Here is an 18591-nt window from a genome sequence, read left to right as displayed (position 1 = left end):
GATACTGAAAAACAAACATCTTCTGCAATAACACCTTATCTGTTCACTGGAAAAGATGCGTATTGTTTTGTCCAGATGGCTGATTTAATTACAAAACCTGACACTGAGGGGGTTTATTTATTTATTTATTTGGCCTTCATCTCCCCTTTGCTCTCATAACCGTTAGGCTGAATGTTGGTTTTGTTCAGAGAAATCACCTTAAAAACTGAACAAAGCCATTTGAAATCTTCTAAAGTATTTGAAAAAGGAAGTAATTTGACAAATGGTGTTCTTGAATCAGTGCTCATGGCAGCTTTTGCCGTGAAGGTGGGTGATACCCAAGAGCTGGGAGAAGAGCAGATGAAGCCTTCAGCCTCCAACTTCTTCAGGAGGTGATGGGTTTGAAATCTGAGCAGCAGAGGGGGGCTGTCAGTGTGTGTGGGTGCCCAACCTGCCTTGCTGGGATGCGCAAGTCAGTGTGAGAGAATGGTGAGTGGAGGCTGTAGGGGATACCTCAAGGGGATGGAGTTTTGTTTAAGCAGTAAACCCTCCACATGTGCTCTTCACAGCCCAAACTGCTGCACCATACCTGTGTGTGTTACTAATTAATTGCCTTGTGTATGGAGGACTTTGTACTTTACTAAGAGGGTGCATATAATGTCAAAAAGCATAGTAAATTTCAGGCTGCTGTTATAGCTTAAAATGCTATTGAAAGCTTGTTTTGGTTCCTTGGCATACTACAGTGGAGTAAGTCAAGTGGAGGGTTTGAGGTAATTTTGGCCAGGCTTTACAAGACCCCTAAAAGCAGCATCTTCCTAGCAGAGTACATAACCCTAGGCAGAGTTGCAGTAAGTCTGAGTCCTGTGAGGAATGTTGTGGATACTTGGCCCTCATCTAGTATTTTTTCTAGTGCCAAGGTTGCTGCTTTGAGAGTTGCATGGTCATTGCCTTAGAGCAGTGGGCAGGAAGGAGGAGTAGGCTTGGCAACATCTCAGAATCTGCTGCCTGCCCTGAGGATGGAATAGGAATTACGGAGTGCACAGATTCTTGATCAGTTTTACCTGAAAAAGTGCCTGTGGCACTACCCATTTGCAGCAGCAGCTGCTTGCCTGGGGATGCTATAGGTTGTGTAGTGAGCTCTTGGTGGGCTGTAGTGTATGGGAACTGGGCAAGATTAAACACTATGGGGCAAAGCATTGGTCAGGTGTGTTGCATTGAGTCAGTTCAGGGAGTCATCTCTGTTTTCTTTTTTTTTTATCACTAGTGGACCAGTTCTGTTTCAGCTCTTTATTCTCAAGGCTGCCTGGGGCAACTTTGAAAACTAGTTCGAAGAGTATGTTTTAAGGAGAGTACCGACAGAAGCTGTTAGTATTGTCGTGAGGACTGTTGACCTGTAAGAGAGGTTTTTCCTCTTTATTCTTCCTTTCCCTCAAAAAAAAAAAAAAAAGGTAAAGAGGTTCAGTGTTTCCATTAGCAGCCTTTTTTGTTGTTTTGACATACTACATTTATACTACGGAAAGCTTACTTAATAGAGTTTGTGATCAAAATAAATAGACTATGAATCTGGGGACAGAAGTCTTTGGTTCAGTGTGAGTAGAAACGGGGCTGCTAGTGGGTGCTTGCTAGTTCACATCTGCTGGAGCAGATGATTTGGGTACTCTGTAATAGGCACACATACAGGAAGGTTGCTGAGTCACTAGAGTAAAAAGTCAGGGATGTGTTTCATTTACAAGTCTAGAGTCAAGTACAGCCATGGTAAGGACTCGCCATTTCAGCATAGAGGGCTGCTTTGAAAAGATTTCTGCCAGGCTAAATATAGACATTGTGTATGCAATGTGACTGTAATGTTTTGCGGTTGCCACAGCAGCCTTTGTTCAGGACTGTGGTGTGAGTCAAAAATAAGCTTCCTCTGCATACACAAATTTTCATTAGTCTAAACAAAGCACTTCATTTATTATATAGATGTATTCACTTTTATCTTTTCTAAATCCCTGTAGGTTGTTTTCACATGTAGTCAGAACTTGATGGGTAAAGTTTCACACACAATAAATCTCTTTTTCTGTGCAAAGCCTGAACTACTACTACTACTTGTCTCACAAATCAGTGGGTCTGAATGAATGGGGAACCACAGCATCTTCACCGAGTTGGCTACAGAATGTGAATCTTCTGCTGTCGTATTTTGGGAAGCATTTAAGAAACACGTATACGTGTGTGTGTGTGATAGACACAGCTTTTGAAATGTTTCACTGGAGTGTGTTGGTCACATGTGGTCTCATAAACTGACCCTTCTCAGGGGTCTCAAGCTGGATACATAAATTTAGGAATTGGTTTTATTTAAAACAAGAAAGGTGTATAGCCTGAAATGTCTTACTGTAATTTTCAAATGCTCTGTGCATTTATTTTTATGTTGTAGCTTGTAAAAAGTATATGAAGAGCATATAAATATGAAGGTGAGGTGGAAGAATTTCTGAAGTTCCTGCATTATGTTAGTAACTGAAGATATTAGGTTTTTCCTATGTAAACTACTGCTGTGAGATCATGTAATCTTTTACCATTTGTGGTGACCCATTGTATCTTCTATGCATAAATCTTCCTGTGCTTGTAACAGTTTTACCATCAACAACATAAATATTCTACTCCCTCTCTTAGGTACCTTGTAATTTAGAAGCTAAGTAAGGTACTAGAGAGAAGGTCCATTAGATAGATTAGTTTTTCATTTTGTGTGGTACGTGTCAGAGATTTTTAACTGAGGACTGTGTTATTGATGCTGACCCTCTAAGTCAGCCTTTGCTCTCGCTAAGCAGAGTCAGTGCTAAAGATGGTGATTTAGCAGAAAATTCAGTGTTAGGAATCCTGAGGCATCTTTCTCACTTGAGCTGTGCTTTAAGGAGTCTTCTAAAAAGAAAATACTCTTGTTGCTATAGTGATAATTTGGAAGATTTATCGGCAGCTTGCTAAGAGTTCTCTCAGAAGCGCTACAGCAGCTGGAAAATGTTCCTGCACAAGCACTTTGCAGCCACATTGGTCACATTGCTGAAGGGTCTGCTGAGTGACACTTGGAGTACAAGTTGGCATGAGTTGTGCAAGAATAGATTTGGAGAAGCATGGGTGGTGGCTGGGAGATAACCTTGGACAAAATGGAAAGAAATAACAAGTTTGTATCAAAACAAACGGCTTTATAAAGCAGGAGCAGTTGGCTGTGAAATTGTTATGTTAGCTGTTGCATTATAATACATTATGATCTGAGGTTTTGTTTTATCGTAACCTCGATCTTGAAAACATGACTGCAGGTATCTTGTTTCTGCATTTGGATGTATGGTGGTTTAAAAGAAAACAACTTCTTAATGTTGTTTCTTTTTCCCTGTCCCTCTTCCTCAGTAAACAATAGTAAAAACTTTATTACCTTTTTTTGTTATTCTTGAGAAGATAGCCTTGAGATGATGACATGATTGTAGAGCGTGCTGTTGGATAATCTTAGTTTCCAAGTTACTGATGCAAAATGTGTGGGTTTTACTGAATTCTGAGAAATCCTGATATTAAATTAAGTTAAAAACCCTCAAGTTAGCAAGTGACTTGACTTGTCTGTAGAGGTTGGTATCATGTTAATGTTGTGGGTTTTTTCTTTATGCATAGTTTGAAAAAGAAAAGGCAAGCCAAACAAAACACTGAGACTGTCTCTGCCAGTTCCCCTGGATCTCCTGTTTCCAAAACACCTGAGAAAGATGATGAAAGTAAAGTTATTTTGGAGCAAATCAGTTCCTCTGAAGACAACTGTAAAGTTGCTGGTGAAAAGGAAACTGCTCCAGACAAAGAAAAGAAAAAGAAAAAGTACAATCAACTGAAAGACATCAGACGCACAGAACTTAAAAGATACTATAGTACTGGTGAGTTGTGTTTCAAAATACTATAGCATTAACATGCTTGTTTTGATAGCTTGTAATGTACTTTTCACATATTATGTAGGCTTTCCTTAAAAAAATAATTGACTTTAGATATCTTTCCTGTAAAACCAAACAAAATTATGTAGTTTTGAATATCATCTGCTTCTAACTTTTACCTTGCAGTTCTCAAAAAAATACGTATTTCTTCGTCCTCACATCTAAGTCTCAGTGTTGTTTTAGGCAACAGTTAAGTTTATTACTGTATTTAATTTTTTTTTAAAGATTTGTCTTCAATATTTTATGGGATTTTGGTTCAGGCTTGGTTTTTTTTTGGGGGGGGTGTTTCATAAATTGATGTATACTGTTTAAGACTTAAGTCTTAATTCATTTTCATTCTGTCCGTTGAAGTATGAGCAGGTAAGTAAATTAACTCTATTTTTAAATAAGATATGAAAGGCTTATGTGCTGGAAAACTTGTTTCCCTTTTGCCCCCGCTAACAGTATCAGTGCCTCTGATTATTAGTTAATCATAAACACCTTCTTTAGATTTATTCTTGCAATTAATTCCAGAAAAAAAAAAGTTTGTGCATAAATATGTGAGATGAGTCACACATCTGTTTGCAGTTCTGGATTGTAAATTTTTAGATACTCTAAGTAATTTTAGATATAATTTATGAACTACTTTGAATTTTGTCTTGGTATGTTGCAGGAGTGAACTCTTAGGTTAAGGGAACCCTGGTTCTGTTATGTAAGGAATCCTGTGAAGAGAAGGAAAGGAACAGAAAATTGTAGCTATCCCAAAGCAGACTTCTTTCCTGCTCACACAGTATGTGTGTGAATGGCCAGTTCCTAAGTAAGAGAAATAAATGAGTCCGCGGTAAAAATGTTGTTATTGTCTTTTGTGAGGCAACACAGGCATTACAAAAAAGAAGATAAAGCTTGGTGTGGTGTTTCCTGCCAAGCTGAAGAGCTTACAGTGATTTATTGATCAGTCCGGAATTTTTGGCAGGCCTGAATCTAGCAAGATCAGTAGTTTGGAAGTTAAGAGAAAACGTGCCTGTTTGTCTCAGGTCTTGCCTACACTGTTGCTGAAACAAAATCTGTGGAGGAAAACTGGAGAATTGTTAATGAATGAACCTGTGAATGCTTTCTGTTTTGGTAGAATGGTTATTTTTAAAAAAGGCAAATACAACAAAATACAAACTTGTGTTGCATTCCTATTAAAGTGCTTCTGCTAAAAGACTGATTTATTGTTTGCTTGTACCTAGGGGAATTTAGGGTTTTGTGAGGTAGTGGAATTGTGTTTCTCTAGTGTTTCAGTAGGTTTGTATACAAAGCTCTGAGTTGGTAGTTGCAGCAGCGAGAAGGAAGATGGTGGCATCCCTCTTTTCATGGAAGAGTGCGGCAGGGCTGGTGAGGGAGAATGTAAAGCTCTTCAGGTTGTCTTTGGCTTGTGATCCAACTGTTAATACAAACTCAGGTTGTACTAATGTTTGTTTTGTAAGTGTTCCCATGTTTTGTGTGCACTGGCATCGTTGCGGGGGTAGTTTGAACCATCATGCCATGGTTCTGCAAAGCCTCTGGGTTCTGCAGAATTACAGAATTTCTGTTGAGAGCTACAGTAATTTAATGCTGCTATTGGGCTGAGCGCAGACCCAACTGACAAAAGCTGTAGAGAGAGAGACTCCCTTATTGTTTAAATGCCTGCTTTTGGCTGTTCCTAAGTAAAGGCTTTAACCCAGCTAGAGCATCAGAATTGTGGAAGTGAAAGTTTAAAGAGAGATGGAAAAAAGTTGGTTGTGAAACAAGTGCAATAGCTCCATGTTCCCTGTTCAGCTCTCAAATGAAGTAATTTCAGTGGAATCCTTATTTGCCATAGTATTTATTAGTCTGCATGCCTTACAGCAGCCTCTGCCCACTGCAGCTATACCGGGTGGTGGTTACCTGCTTAGCTGTTTGTTAGTGCCACTCTCCTGAAAGCTGTTACCTTTGTGAGCATCCTGGGCAGTGTCTGAGTGCTCTCCCTACGCCCCTAGCAGCCTGTAAGAACTGGACTTGTTTAAATACTCGGCCTTTACCTGCTTGTGGCAGAGGACAAAACCATCTGTCTCACAGAGCCAAGTTCTGCCAGAAGGGGCGCAGTCAGCATTTTCCTGCTGGAAGCTGTGTTAGCTGCAGTGGTGGGAAGGTACTGCCGCCACTGTAAGGACTTTTATTTTCTTAATTGCTGTTCTGCTTTCACATGCATTGGCTGTGAGGGATTATCCGTGTGTATACACCTGTCTTCATACCTAACATTATGGAATGCATCTCCTGCAGGTTTTTTTCTTCCACACGAGTTTCTGAGTTGTCCCTTTACTGATGTTTGTGAAGCGCTCTGGCTAAAATAGTCCCTCTCTTTTTCTTATGGTTAACCGTTTTTCTAGGTATGTTTGCACAAGGGCTTGGGGTTTTGCTTGATGGTTGTTTCTTCCCAATTACCCAGCTTTGACTTAGTGCCTAGAACATTAAGAAAATGGGATTCAGAAATTACTAATTTTTTTTTAAAATGCTTTCTGCTCTTCTTTGCCAAAATGCTTAGTTTTCCTAGTCACAAGAAGAATACATTAGATGTAGCAACAGTCTTGGATATTGTTATGTGTACTGATAGGATGATTGCATACATACTTTATTTTGTGGCTTGATGGAGGTCTTGTCATAAGATGCTTTGAGACTACAAGGGTTGTGTCTGTCACTGTAACAGAATGAAGACCCTTGTCCTCTGAATAATCTCCTTTTCATACTTCACAGGACTATAAATCCTTCTTTATTTATTGTTCTACAAGATTGGGCTAGGAACTTCGTATCTCACTATAGTTTGTTCCTTGCACACCATGTCCCTTCATTAAAAATTTGTGAATGTGTTTGCTTTATGAATTTGTAAATGCTGTGACATCCTTGCGCTCAGTTTGAATGTCATGCATTTTAATGGACTTCTTAAGGGCTGATACTGTGTCAGAAAGACGTTCTTGGCTTGGTAAATCCCTCTTTTCCGGTGGAAAGATTTATAAGGCAGTTTGTAAAAGCTGCAGAGAACTGGAGGTGGCAGTGCTCCCTGCCACCCTTTCCAGGAAAGGGAGTGTTTAAAAGATTTCTCTGATGTGGACAAGGTGGAAGGGCAGTGGGGGAGCCAGGAGCTCTTCGTCTGGTCTCCCGGGGCCGGGCTGCGTTAATGCCGGCAGCCGGCGGGTGGCACCGCCGAGCCGAGGAGGAGTTGCTGTAAAGAGATCCTCCAGCGTCCCTTTTCCCAGCCATCACTGTGCTGTACAGCGTATCTGCTGGCACTGTGGTGGCGTCGTTAGAAACAACCTAATGGTATGAGGTGCTGAGCATTTCTTTTGCTAAATGGCAGAACAGGTCCTGCTGCCAGAAGGTTTCTCCAGTATAGCCTCATGTTTTCTTCTCTCTTAGCACTAATATTGTTCTTCAGTGGCTCTCTAGTTCTGGAATAATTTTTATCATTCAGTCTCCAAATCTCAGCCTAGAAGACATTGCTTTGCAGGTATAGCCCTTGTTCTCTTGCCTTAAAACAAGAGGGGTGCTGATACAGCTTGTTCTTTCCTGAGGACTAGTGGAAATAACATTCCCCTTGTTTTTGCTTCATCTCTTCGTTTATGTGATAGTTGGCTTCTTAGCTTGGTCTTACCCTTTCTGCTGTTGTTACTGCACTAATCTGCTGTCAAGCTTGCAAGGATGTCTGGCACTGTGCAGTGGTTGCATAGGCACCATGCCCGCTATACTCAGTGCCCAGGGTTCCCTCCCCGTCTTCTTGGGATAACCAAGTTGACCTAATTCTGCAGCTTGGCTGCTTGATTCAGACACACTCTGTGGGAAGCCTGTTTTTGTTGGAAGATACTGATTTGCTAAGCTTTGAATTTATTTTTCTTCTTTCTTTTTTTTTTTCTCATTGTTTTGGTTGTTCCCCCCCCCCATGTGTCATGGGCTCTAAAACACTTTCACAAACATGAGGTGAGTTGTGGGAACCCAGCAGTGGAATTGTAACAGCTTGGAAGCACCAGTTTATTTGCTCTGGGGCAGGATGCGCATCTCTAGGATAGACCTGTTAGATGGACTCCTGAGAGATTAGGAAATCAGGATTCCTGTCAGGAATTGCTAAAATGAACAAAGGTGATTGTGGTTTGGCACTGAAGGGACTAAGACAGGAAAAAAAAGTGACCTTCTGAAAGCAGCCAGTGTGCTTTGATGTAAATTAGGGTTGAGCACAACACTGAATTTCATCTGTATATTTATTCCAACATGATCTAATTTGTCTTTCTACCAGATGCGCAGAATATGCCTAGATTCCACTGATTCTGCTTGCAGACACGAGCCATCGGCACTGTGTGAGGAATTGGTCTTCATTAAAGAATGCATCATAAATAAAAGTTTGGTTTAGGTGACCTGTGCCACGTTACATGCTACTTTTGTCTTATCAGCAAAACAAAATTCAGTTGGTCCTTCTCTCTAATCATAAAGCCATCCTTTCTCATTCACTGTATGGTGTTCAATTTCTGAGCGAGTGGGAGGTGAGACTAACAAAACCTCCTCTTATTGTAGCTCTGATTTCTGTCCAAAACAAACGAGAGTCCTAAACACCATGGGAGGGAAAATGGTGTATGCCCATTTAATGAGATAGACCATTGCATGTTGAACGGGAGGAGCCACAGTATCTCCCCAGAATCCAGAGGCAGAAAACTGATGCCTTTTTGACTTGTCTTCCCTGCCACCACTTGGGCAGGGGGTGATACAGGAGTAGTGTTGCATGCATGCAGTTACCAAACCTCTGAATGTTCTGGGTAGCTGGCCAAGAACAAATATTAGTGAATAAAACAGAGAGAGCATAGTAGTTTTCATCTCTTATAATGTGGTGAGGTTTGCCCCAGCTGGCACAGAACCAGTGAAGGCTGCTCCCATGATACCAGCCGTGCTTACTGTGTTTCAAAATTGAAAGTTGCTTGCAATACAGAAAATCTATAGGTAATTTAAATTTAACAGAAAGATGGGGCACCTACTGAATCCACGTTGCATAATAGTTTCTAATAAGCAGGTCATTTGCTAGATAGGCTTAACCTGAAGTAGACTTTTCAGTATATATTGAGTTGAAAAATTGAAACTTCCTTCTACTAACGAGTCCTAGTTTTGTCTTTTGTACTACCTGGTGTGGTTGTTCAGCAGTAGGATGCAGCTGAGAACTTAAGGTGCTAGCCATAAAAAGGTAGAGTGCATTTAAAAAAGAATAAGAAAATTCATGTAAATTCTCGCTGGTAATTAGCTAACTATAATCAGCCCTAATCTCTGGGGACTTGATTTTGAAACCCTATTCCTGGAGCAAAGTATTTTGTATTCTAGAGTAATCCAAGTGATTTACAAACTGGGCTTCTCAGTGTTGTGTTAAGTTGCTTAATACAATGTAAGAGGAGCAGGATCTGAATTTTCCCAAGTTCTGAGACCTTGCTTTAGCCGTTGTGTTTCAGGTTGGCTTCAGACGGCAAAAATGAGATAAAAGGTGAAAAGAGAAATAATTTGTTTCTTCCAGAATAAAGATCTCAAAATTAAATCAGGATAGGGAGGAGTTTTGATTGTAGTTGCCTGTGTAGAATAACAAGGGGTTTGGAATAATTTACATATGAGTGTAAACTGACTGTAGTAGGCAGCAGCTGGTTGGGAAGCTTCAGGCAGTTGGTGTATTGGCATTGGCTGCTGAAGACATGTGGAAAGAATGAGGTGGAGAAATGACTGAAAAGCAGCTATTTTCAGATCACTTTGTTCTGGAATAAGAACTAATGATCTCAAATCCTGATGGGTCAGGGTTAAGGCTACCAGTATCACACAGTACCACAGTATGCTAGAGATTGGAAGGGACCTCGAAAGATCATCTAGTCCAATCCCCCTGCCAGAGCAGGAACACCTAGATAATGTTACACAGGAATGTGTCCCGGCGCGTTTTGAATGTCTCCAGGGAAGGAGACTCCACAACCTCCCTGGGCAGCCTGTTCCAGTGTTCCGTCACCCTCACTGAGAAGAAGTTTCTTCTCAAGTTTAAGTGGAACCTCTTGTGTTCCAGTTTGTACCCATTACCCCTTGTCCTATCATTGTTTGCCACTGAGTAGAGCCTGGCTCCATCCTCGTGACACTCCCCCTTTATATATTTATAGACACTTATAAGGTCACCCCTCAGTCTCCTCTTCTCCAAACTATAGAGACCCAGCTCCCTCAGTCTTTCCTCACAAGGGAGATGCTCCACTCCCTTAATCATCTTTGTTGCCCTTCGCTGGACTCTCTCCAGCAGCTCCCTGTCCTTCTGCTGCTCCAGCAGCTCCCTGGGCCCTGAACTGAGGGGCCCAGAACCGGACACAATATTCCAGATGCGGTCTCACCAGGGCAGAGTAGAGGGGAAGGAGGACCTCTCTCGACCTACTAACCACCCCCCTTCTAATGCACCCAGGATGCCATTGGCCTTCTTGGCCACAAGAGCACAGTGTTGGCTCATGGTCATCCTGTCGTCCACTAGGACCCCCAGGTCCCTCTCCCCTACACTGCACTCTAACAGGTCGTTTCCCAACCTATACTGGAACCTGGGGTTGTTCCTGCCCAGATGCAGGACTCTACACTTTCCCTTGTTATATTTCATCAAGTTATTCCCTGCCCAACTCTCCAGCCTGTCCAGGTCTCGCTGGATGGCAGCACAGCCTTCTGTGGTTATATTCAAGGTTCTATTCAAGCTGAGTTGTTAATTGGTGTTTACTAAAAACTGTCTCAAGCAGAAGGGTTGCCTTGTCCACAGGCAGGAGAATTTGATCTGAACAGTAAGTACCAGAAGTAATGTTGTTGGCACTTCCCAACATTTGAATGGAAATGTCTTAACGTTGCTTGTGGAATCCTCTTCTAATTCTTGTCATGATGGATAAGCTCTCATTTGTTGTGAAACTAAGTAAAAGATAAGTTAAACTTGGTGTTTTGTATGTAATACATAGGTACTGCTTGTCAACACACAAGTTGCCTCAAAACCCATAGTTAAGACAGAAGGCTGAGCTGTTTTGAAGTCTCATGTTGGATGGAAGTGAAGCTATATGGATACATAAAACCAAATTGTAGACTGGCCACTGATAGGAAACTAATGTATGTTTCAACTGGAAAGATAGAAGAAGTTGAACAGTCAGTACCTAGTCACCACCTCCAGGCCTCCTAAGGTTCTTTCTTTTCCTTTTTTTTTTTTTTTTTTATACTCCTCTCTCTATAAAATACCCCTCTTCCATCATTTCCAGACTGAGGAGCATTGGTATTCCTTACCTGTAAGCTGTTTCATTGCTTTACTTGTCACTGTTATCCTTCTCTGAACCTCCACAACCCAGGGTGCTGGGACGGGGAATGTTTCTGCTCTTGACTCAGAATCTCTGACTTGATTTACTGCAAGCTCTGTTCAGCACAGCTTGGGGAGGAAGCAAATTTTGGGGGAGTAGAGAAAGCTGTGAGAGACTCCTTCAGTTAGAATTGTTCTTGGGGAAAAAAGACCCAGAGCTTTACCCTAAATTACTTGTGTAAGTAATTAAAATATCATAGCAAAGAGTTTTAGCAGGGTGAGCAGGCTTAGGAGACAGAGAGAAACAAGCAAGGATTAGAAATCAGGGACACCTTTTTAACAGTAGCAGTAATTATTGAGGCAGAAAACTCGAAAGTGGAATTTCTGTCACTGGGAAAAATACTGGGGTTCAGTGTTTTTTAAAAGTTATATTCTACTATAGCAGTTACTAAAGTAAAATTTAAGATGGTGATGTCCTGTGACCTATTCTGCTGAGGTCAGACTAGGGTGATAACATGACTGGTGTTTGATAAGCTAAAACTGATCTTGCTGCTGAAAGAACCAGATGCATTTCCAAGGGCTGTCTCTTTTCCCAGAGCCTGAATCTTCAGGAAGAGTGAGCATTTATGTTCTTAATTATATATAAACGCAGATGCACTTAACATCTCTGAAAAGTGGCCCTTGAGGGAAGGGAGGAAAGCTGTGGAGCAGTTGGTCACATAGCACACTGCCAGGATGTGGCAGGTGTTTGTGTGCAGGAGGGGAAAGGGAAGTGTGTCAAGAGAATTAATGAAGAGAATTGTCGTATTTTTGCCAGGGGTAATGAAGGCAAACATGTCTGTGCAGTTAGCGAGTGCTTCACTTCCAGTATTCCCTGGCTCAGCATGTTTGGGGTAGTCTGAATTTTCCCAGCTGCCTGTTGGGTCTTGCGCTCTTACTCTGGATAGCTGCAGGGGATGTGCAGCGCATTGGAGATGATTTTGGTAGTGTGTCTTGTCCTGGGAGAAAGGGTTGGACTCGCACAGGCTTTTCTCATCATCATTTTCTGGGAGGGCTGTTGACCTTTGCCTCTTCCCTCACCCAGGTCTCCAGGACTCATGCCTTGGGTACCTGAAGCAGTTCTTTGCAGCACCCTGGTATGTCAGTGCTGAAGTCTCTCCCCCTGCCTCGTGACTCCCTGTAGCTCTCTGGGGGATCTCTGCCCACAGAGAAGAGGCAGAATATTCTCTTTGCAGTTGCAGAATGAGGATTACATTTGTAAGATTTCTAAGACAGGAATATTCTTAAGTCAAGTACATAAGGAGCATGAGATAGTGCATTTGAAGTCATATTGCAGATCTTCTGGTCTCCAAGCAGAGGCATGAGGAGTCATTCTCAGGGAGTCTATGTAACTCAAGCCCGGTATCTTCAAGGCAGGCTTTTAATTTCTCTTCTTTAACAAATTCCCATGTTGTGCATGAAATACACTGTTAGAAGTTCACCCAAATGTTCTGAAAAGCAGAACTCCTTTCACATGCGTTTAAATAATAATACGAAGTTAAGTCGCACCTTTTTCAGTTTGTAACACTGGCTCCTAGCTTTCTACACTGACTTTTCCTCACATCTCATCAGTCTGTCACAATGTCTGTGATGCGACTCAGCAAGTCACACTTGGGATCAGTAGCATGTATAAACTGAATTGCTCTTTTCTGTGGCAGCTGAGGAGCTATATGATGAAGTGCTGGTGGTCAGCAACACATCAGATGCTGATGTCATCTCTGCACACAAAAGTAGGGCATGTCCCATATCTCTAGAGTCTTTGTGATTTTCATCTATATTTTTAAGCTATGACTTTGTAATCACCAGCCCAATAGACAAGCGGTACATGCAGCGTGTGATTTGAAGAGATGTCATGCTTGACTTGCATAGCAGAGCCTTCCCAGTCAAGGTGCTGTGTGTTCAAGCAGCAAAATGAATGAAGGAAAACAGCATGTGTAGTGTTAACAGTTTTCTAAAACATGCATGTCTTTTTCTGTAATGCCTAAGTATTCCTTCTCGCAGCCCTGCTTTGTTGCTAGACTGGTTTTCCTCACTCTGTACTGTGTCTGAGTCCCTGATACAGTGGACAGTGAGAAATTTTATGGTGGTGCTTTTGTGGTAGGTGAATTTAGGCACTGACATCTGAGCAAGGTTCACAGGTAATGTCATCTGCCACACCACTGAAAATGGGATGTAGAGTTTGCACAAGAATTGGGCTCTTGACCACACAGATACCAAATGTCTAAAGTGCTTATCTGGGCAAGTGACAGAAAATAAGAACAACCTTGTCTCTCTGATCTAGGGATATGTGTGCCTTGCTTCTTGCAGTTCCCAGTAACACAGCATATTTCTGTAGAGCATTCAAAGATTGACATACTTCAGCTGTGCTGTGCAGTTTGATCTTGATTATGAGTTGGTAGCACCAACACCTGCATGGAGTAGACACCTGCAGGTGATGGGTGATGTACACTGCACTCTACTGAATAATGGTGGGAAAAGCTATTCAAGGGAGCACTTATCAGGTACTTTATTACTGTCTTTATTAAACTGAAAATTTCTCCCAGATTTTTAAAGAAGTCCAGGGAAAGTAGTTCATTCATGTAATTCACCTTCCTAACTTTTGGGGTGTATATGACTTCTCTTTGAAGTCCGTGGTCTCTGTTGTGAGATGGTATGGCAGCTAAGGCCCCGCTGGATGATAAGTCTGGTGAAGCACAAAATGCATTTTGTCCTGTAGCTCCACTTTATCAGTGCACCCAAGAGGACCTTCTTCCTACAGAAACACACAAGCATAGCAGGATATTTTGCAGGTGGACTGTCAAACACAGGGATCTTGGGGTTGATTGAATTGTCCTGAGCTAGAAACTGGAAGAAGTGACAGTAGATGGTGTGAATCTTTGAATTTCTTTTATGTGAGTAAAGCTGAACTCTGGATGGGGTCTGAATTGTCATATGCAAGTTGGTATTTCTGTGGAAGGTTGACTTAACATTGTGTACTTCTATAATGCTAATCATGCTAGTGGGGAGCTAGACCATACTGTTGCCAGGCAGTCTGGAGGATATAATAATGCACTTCTGGGGTTCTTGTTGTATGCGTACCCCCCACAGCAGTAGCAGCCCATGCTGAAGTTCCTATTGCTGCATCTTTGCTTTGGCTGGTGTTTGCACTTCTAAGGTTGAAAACAGCCATGTGTACCCACATGCTGTGTAATTATATCCCTAATAGCTGTAGAACTCATGGCTGGTAGCTGTTTAAGCTGCCTTTAAGTAGTAGACACCCATTGCTGCAGGCCATCTTTTGTGTGGGGAGAGACAATTATTAGTGATAAATGAAAAGTAGATCAGGAGGAGTCATAGAATCATAGAATAATTAGGGTTGGAAAGGACCTTAAGATCATCTAGTTCCAACCCCCCTGCTGTGGGCAGGGACACCTTACGCTAAATCATATCCATATTTTTCATGATACCGTAATGTAGTTATCCAGAGCGTGTGAGAACAAGCTCCTATCACAGAAACGGCCATCACTTTGTATTGTTACAGGCATGTCAGAGTTTCACTGTGACTATCCAGGGCCAGAATAAATACATGGTTACAAGTACTTCCACAGTAAGTATAGTTAGATTGTATATGCAAAATGCAGGAGAGCACTTGCAGATGTTTTCCCATTTGAAATTTTCTGTGGATTTCCTTTTGAATGTTGTGCTTAAAGCTTTATGTAACGAGATCTCCTTTTGTTACGCCACTGCTTTGTCTATACGCAGCGGTGTGCAGAAGGACACCTGGCTGTGGAATGCAAGTTAAAATTACCATGTCTCTGTATCCAGGCAGCATCAGTAGGAACTAAAGGCAGCCTTCAGAAAAAGAATTATGCTAACATATAACAGACATGGGATTGACCATGAAGAGAGAAAACAATTGTCCTTTTTCTAAAGGGCGGAATAGAGTTAGGACCTGGATCTGCCACCCCACTGCTTTAGCTGTGATGGGGCTGGTTATTCCAGTCACTCCTACCCTTCTTTATTTTCATCCCCTTTTTCTCCTCCAACCTCATTCGCTCTTTTCCTCTCTTTTCCTCAGTGCTGGCACCAGCTTGGTGAAGTGCTGCCTCACTCTGGGAGGATTAGGCAGGTTGGGATGGGGTGAGAGTTTATACATTAATGCAGGATGTGCAGAAACAAAAGCTGGGAAACTGTCTACTGTTTTAAAGCATAATCCAAAAACTTAAACTCCCCAGAAATGAGGAACTGAAAACTTGTTTTTATACCATAATATGAATAAATCCAAATTGTATACTGTTGCATTTTGAAATAGTGTTGGTTAGGCTGAAACCTTACATATGAACGTGATTAATGGTGAATAGCACTCTAGAAAATGTATGAAATAGTAATAGAAGCAAGATTAACTCTGCTGTTAGTATGTATAACTTGTAATTCCATGATGCTTATATTACCAATCTGTTCCTGGTACTAGAGGAGCTGCTTGTATCTTGTTCTTTGCTGTAGTAACAGTTGTGTAATTCCTAGAGATAGTAATTGTATAATTCCTTACAAATACTAAACTGGTCAAGCTCTATTTCAAAACTAATGGGTGCTTTCTTCCCTCTTAAATCTGTTAATCCTCCTTACTGTTGTCTTGTCAACCAACTTGTTGCTAAAACCTATTGACTTTATGCCATCTGAATCTTTCTGATTGTCCCTCACAAGTCAAAAATAGGTTTCATATGCCTAAAAAGGCTTTTTTTTCAAAAATTATTTCTTGAAGCATCCCAAGCTAGATTTAGGCGATGTCGGTATGTCTGCTGACTATAGTTTTCTTAGGCAATAGTTTCAGGCTACTGCTGAGTGCCACAAAGAGCTTGATGTTCCCAGTGTGAACAGTTAGGTCTCTTGCTTCCTCCCTCTGCTAGGAACTACATTTTTGCTCTCCCTCTGAACTGGCACTGACATTTATCTGACCACAAGTTAAAATGGGTCAATTCACTAGACCAGCAAAGAAAAAGGTTGAGATAATTATTTTTAACCAGTTGGGATATCTCTCTGTGAGATCAAATGAGAGCCAGAGTCCAAGGTAGAAAGAGATGTGAGGAGAGAACAGCTACTCTCCTTTTAGGAGCTATTCATTTGGCTCTTGAAACCATACTCCTGTGCCTGCCCTGAAGTAGAATTTGGTGTCACTGTCATTGTTGAATAATGAGGAATACAGAGCACAAAAGCTGTATACTTACTTCTTTATGGTCTAACTTCTTAAGTCTTTGAAACTTCAGTCCTGGGTTCTGCCTTAAGTAAAATATGCTTAAAAGTAAGCTATGTTTAAAAGCTACCAAACTGATTTTCTAGGCCACTGCACCTTTGCTGAAGTCAAGTCAGCAGCTGTGTGGGTTTTCTTCTTATTGCATCACTTACACTGAAATCAAATGACTCTTGACATGTGATTCTTTAGTTTTCTTTCAAGTATTTGCATATGGAGGAGTTTGGTTCATCCTGTAAATGCTTTCCTCTACATAAGCAGTACTGATTTTGCTTTTGAGCTCAAGGTCTTGTATGGCTACTTTCAGTTTTTTAGTATGCTCTAAATACACTCTAATTTAAGAGCTGTTCACATTTTTTCCCCCTGTTCTCCGAAGTATTCTCCTTTTGTGTGTTTTAATTCCTGTATCGCTTAGATTTCTGTCTTTCATTTGTACAGCTGCCTTGAACAAATACAAATTGGGAATTATGTATTTTGTACAAGTTGAAAAACGCCTGATTTATAACGTAAAGTTAGACTGCCTCTGCAGTGAAGTTTCTTGCTCAGCTCCAGTTGTACAGTCTTGGCCAAGTCACAAAGGTCTACAGATGTACAGGTTGTGTTCAGCTTAAGGCATCTGAGCAGGCGCTACCCTTTACCTGCATTTGGTGATTAAACAAACATTTTCTAGTGTTACGGCATGGCAGTGTGAATTGTCAATTGCAATAAACTAAGGAGTGAAAATTTCAGATTGCTCTAGTGTAAAATCTCCATGAGTGGTGGTGCAGTTACTTCAGACCCCTACATTGCTCAGGAAAACTTGATCCAAGTACTTACGCAAATCCTACCCAAAATGAAGGAGCAATTGGTATCTCAGCATCAGTTACATCTCTTCCAAAAGCAAAGCCACGTACGGTTTAATAATACAATTAACAATTATTAGATTTTTGCTTAGTCTCAGTGTGTGTTTCACCCTTGTGTAAAGAGGTGTTCAGTTGTGTCTGCAAGAACTTTGCTTACAGAAGTATTCCAGATGCATCATGGGGACTTGGTTTTAAAATCATATCAACTGTTCCCCAACAATGTGACTAACAGAAATGAGTTTGCTTTCTCTTACCTGTTTTCCGTTCACATTTTGAAACACCGAACCACTCTCTCTCCTTTGGAGAGATGTTCAAGATAATTACATTTCTGTGCATTACATTCCCTAAGGACACACAAAATTATGTATTGAAATCTTACCAGCTGTTTAAAAACAGTCTCAGTGTGTGTTACAATTCTGCCTGAAACTCAAAAGGGAATGTGATCTTTGTTTTGATCCGCAGGCGGCTGGAGATGATGTTTGCTCACGCACCCAGTCGGTCTCAGGGAGGCTTAGGACACAAAGCATCTGCTCCATGTAGGACATGTTCCCCAGCACAAAAGAAAAGCATGTGTAACCGGTTTACTTAAGGGTAAAGAAAGACAGATACGATAATTCCAGCTGGGAGCTATTCTCCTGTCCAGCTGATACATATCTTAACTTATTCCTAATGTGTATTTAGCAGCAAAGCCTGATCCTTGTCAAATGTGAAGAGTATATTTGGGGTCCTGAAGAATTCTCTGGATTTTCTTTTTTTTTCTTTTTTTTCCCCACCTATATTTGCTGCTCTATGAGAAAACTGTTTACCTCTCACAATAGCCCTGTCTTGCCTATTTTTGGCTACAAGGACCCTTCAGCCCATGTATTTGTGTTCTCCCCTTTCTTCTTTCCCATGACTCCAAACTTCACATTGAAGATATGCTGCTTTGCATCTGGACAAAGGTGGGAGAGAGCTCTCTGGGAGCCACTCATCTCCTTTTTCCCAGGATAAGTTTCAGTGGAGCTGGAGCAGAGGCAGTCTCATCAACAAGGCGCATGCATCTCATGGCATGACTTTCCCTACAGGCTTGCTGTGCTTTGGCAAACGTCACCATGACCTGTTTCTTAAGTACTGGTCTCTACCTGGAGAAGTATGTCTGTTTTCTGTCTGATACAAGGTTATTGGTTGACATGAATCTTTCCTGTGTCTTCAGACAGCACCTAGAGCAAATGTCAGGAACCCTCTGGCTTCACTGCCTATCCTCTGCATGCCCTGCTTCTCACAGCACTGTGCATGCTTTCCTTA

The 18591-nt window shown here is 41.4% G+C and overlaps 1 protein-coding gene across 4 annotated transcripts in view; it reads left to right on the top strand.

The window, feature by feature from the left end:
- Positions 1 to 18591, top strand: part of NCOA7 (nuclear receptor coactivator 7) — an 83627-nt gene that overhangs the window by 32525 nt on the left and 32511 nt on the right. For 3 of the 4 annotated variants that reach the window (XM_057409219.1, XM_057409234.1, XM_057409210.1), the window contains exon 3: positions 3613 to 3863. The exons of the other annotated variant lie outside the window; for it this stretch is intronic. In XM_057409219.1, coding sequence (XP_057265202.1) covers positions 3613 to 3863 — 251 coding nt within the window. The remainder of the gene's footprint in view (positions 1 to 3612; positions 3864 to 18591) is intronic. 4 annotated transcript variants of the gene reach the window in all.

Source organism: Pezoporus wallicus, unplaced genomic scaffold, assembly GCF_028554395.1.
Source record: "Pezoporus wallicus isolate ANWC-B61680 ecotype Strahan unplaced genomic scaffold, APGP_CSIRO_Pwel_v1 contig_3817, whole genome shotgun sequence".
In the NCBI taxonomy this organism is placed as follows: domain Eukaryota; kingdom Metazoa; phylum Chordata; class Aves; order Psittaciformes; family Psittacidae; genus Pezoporus; species Pezoporus wallicus.
The sequence above is the reverse complement of the archived record's forward strand: the minus strand, read 5'-3'. Positions and strand labels throughout refer to the sequence as shown.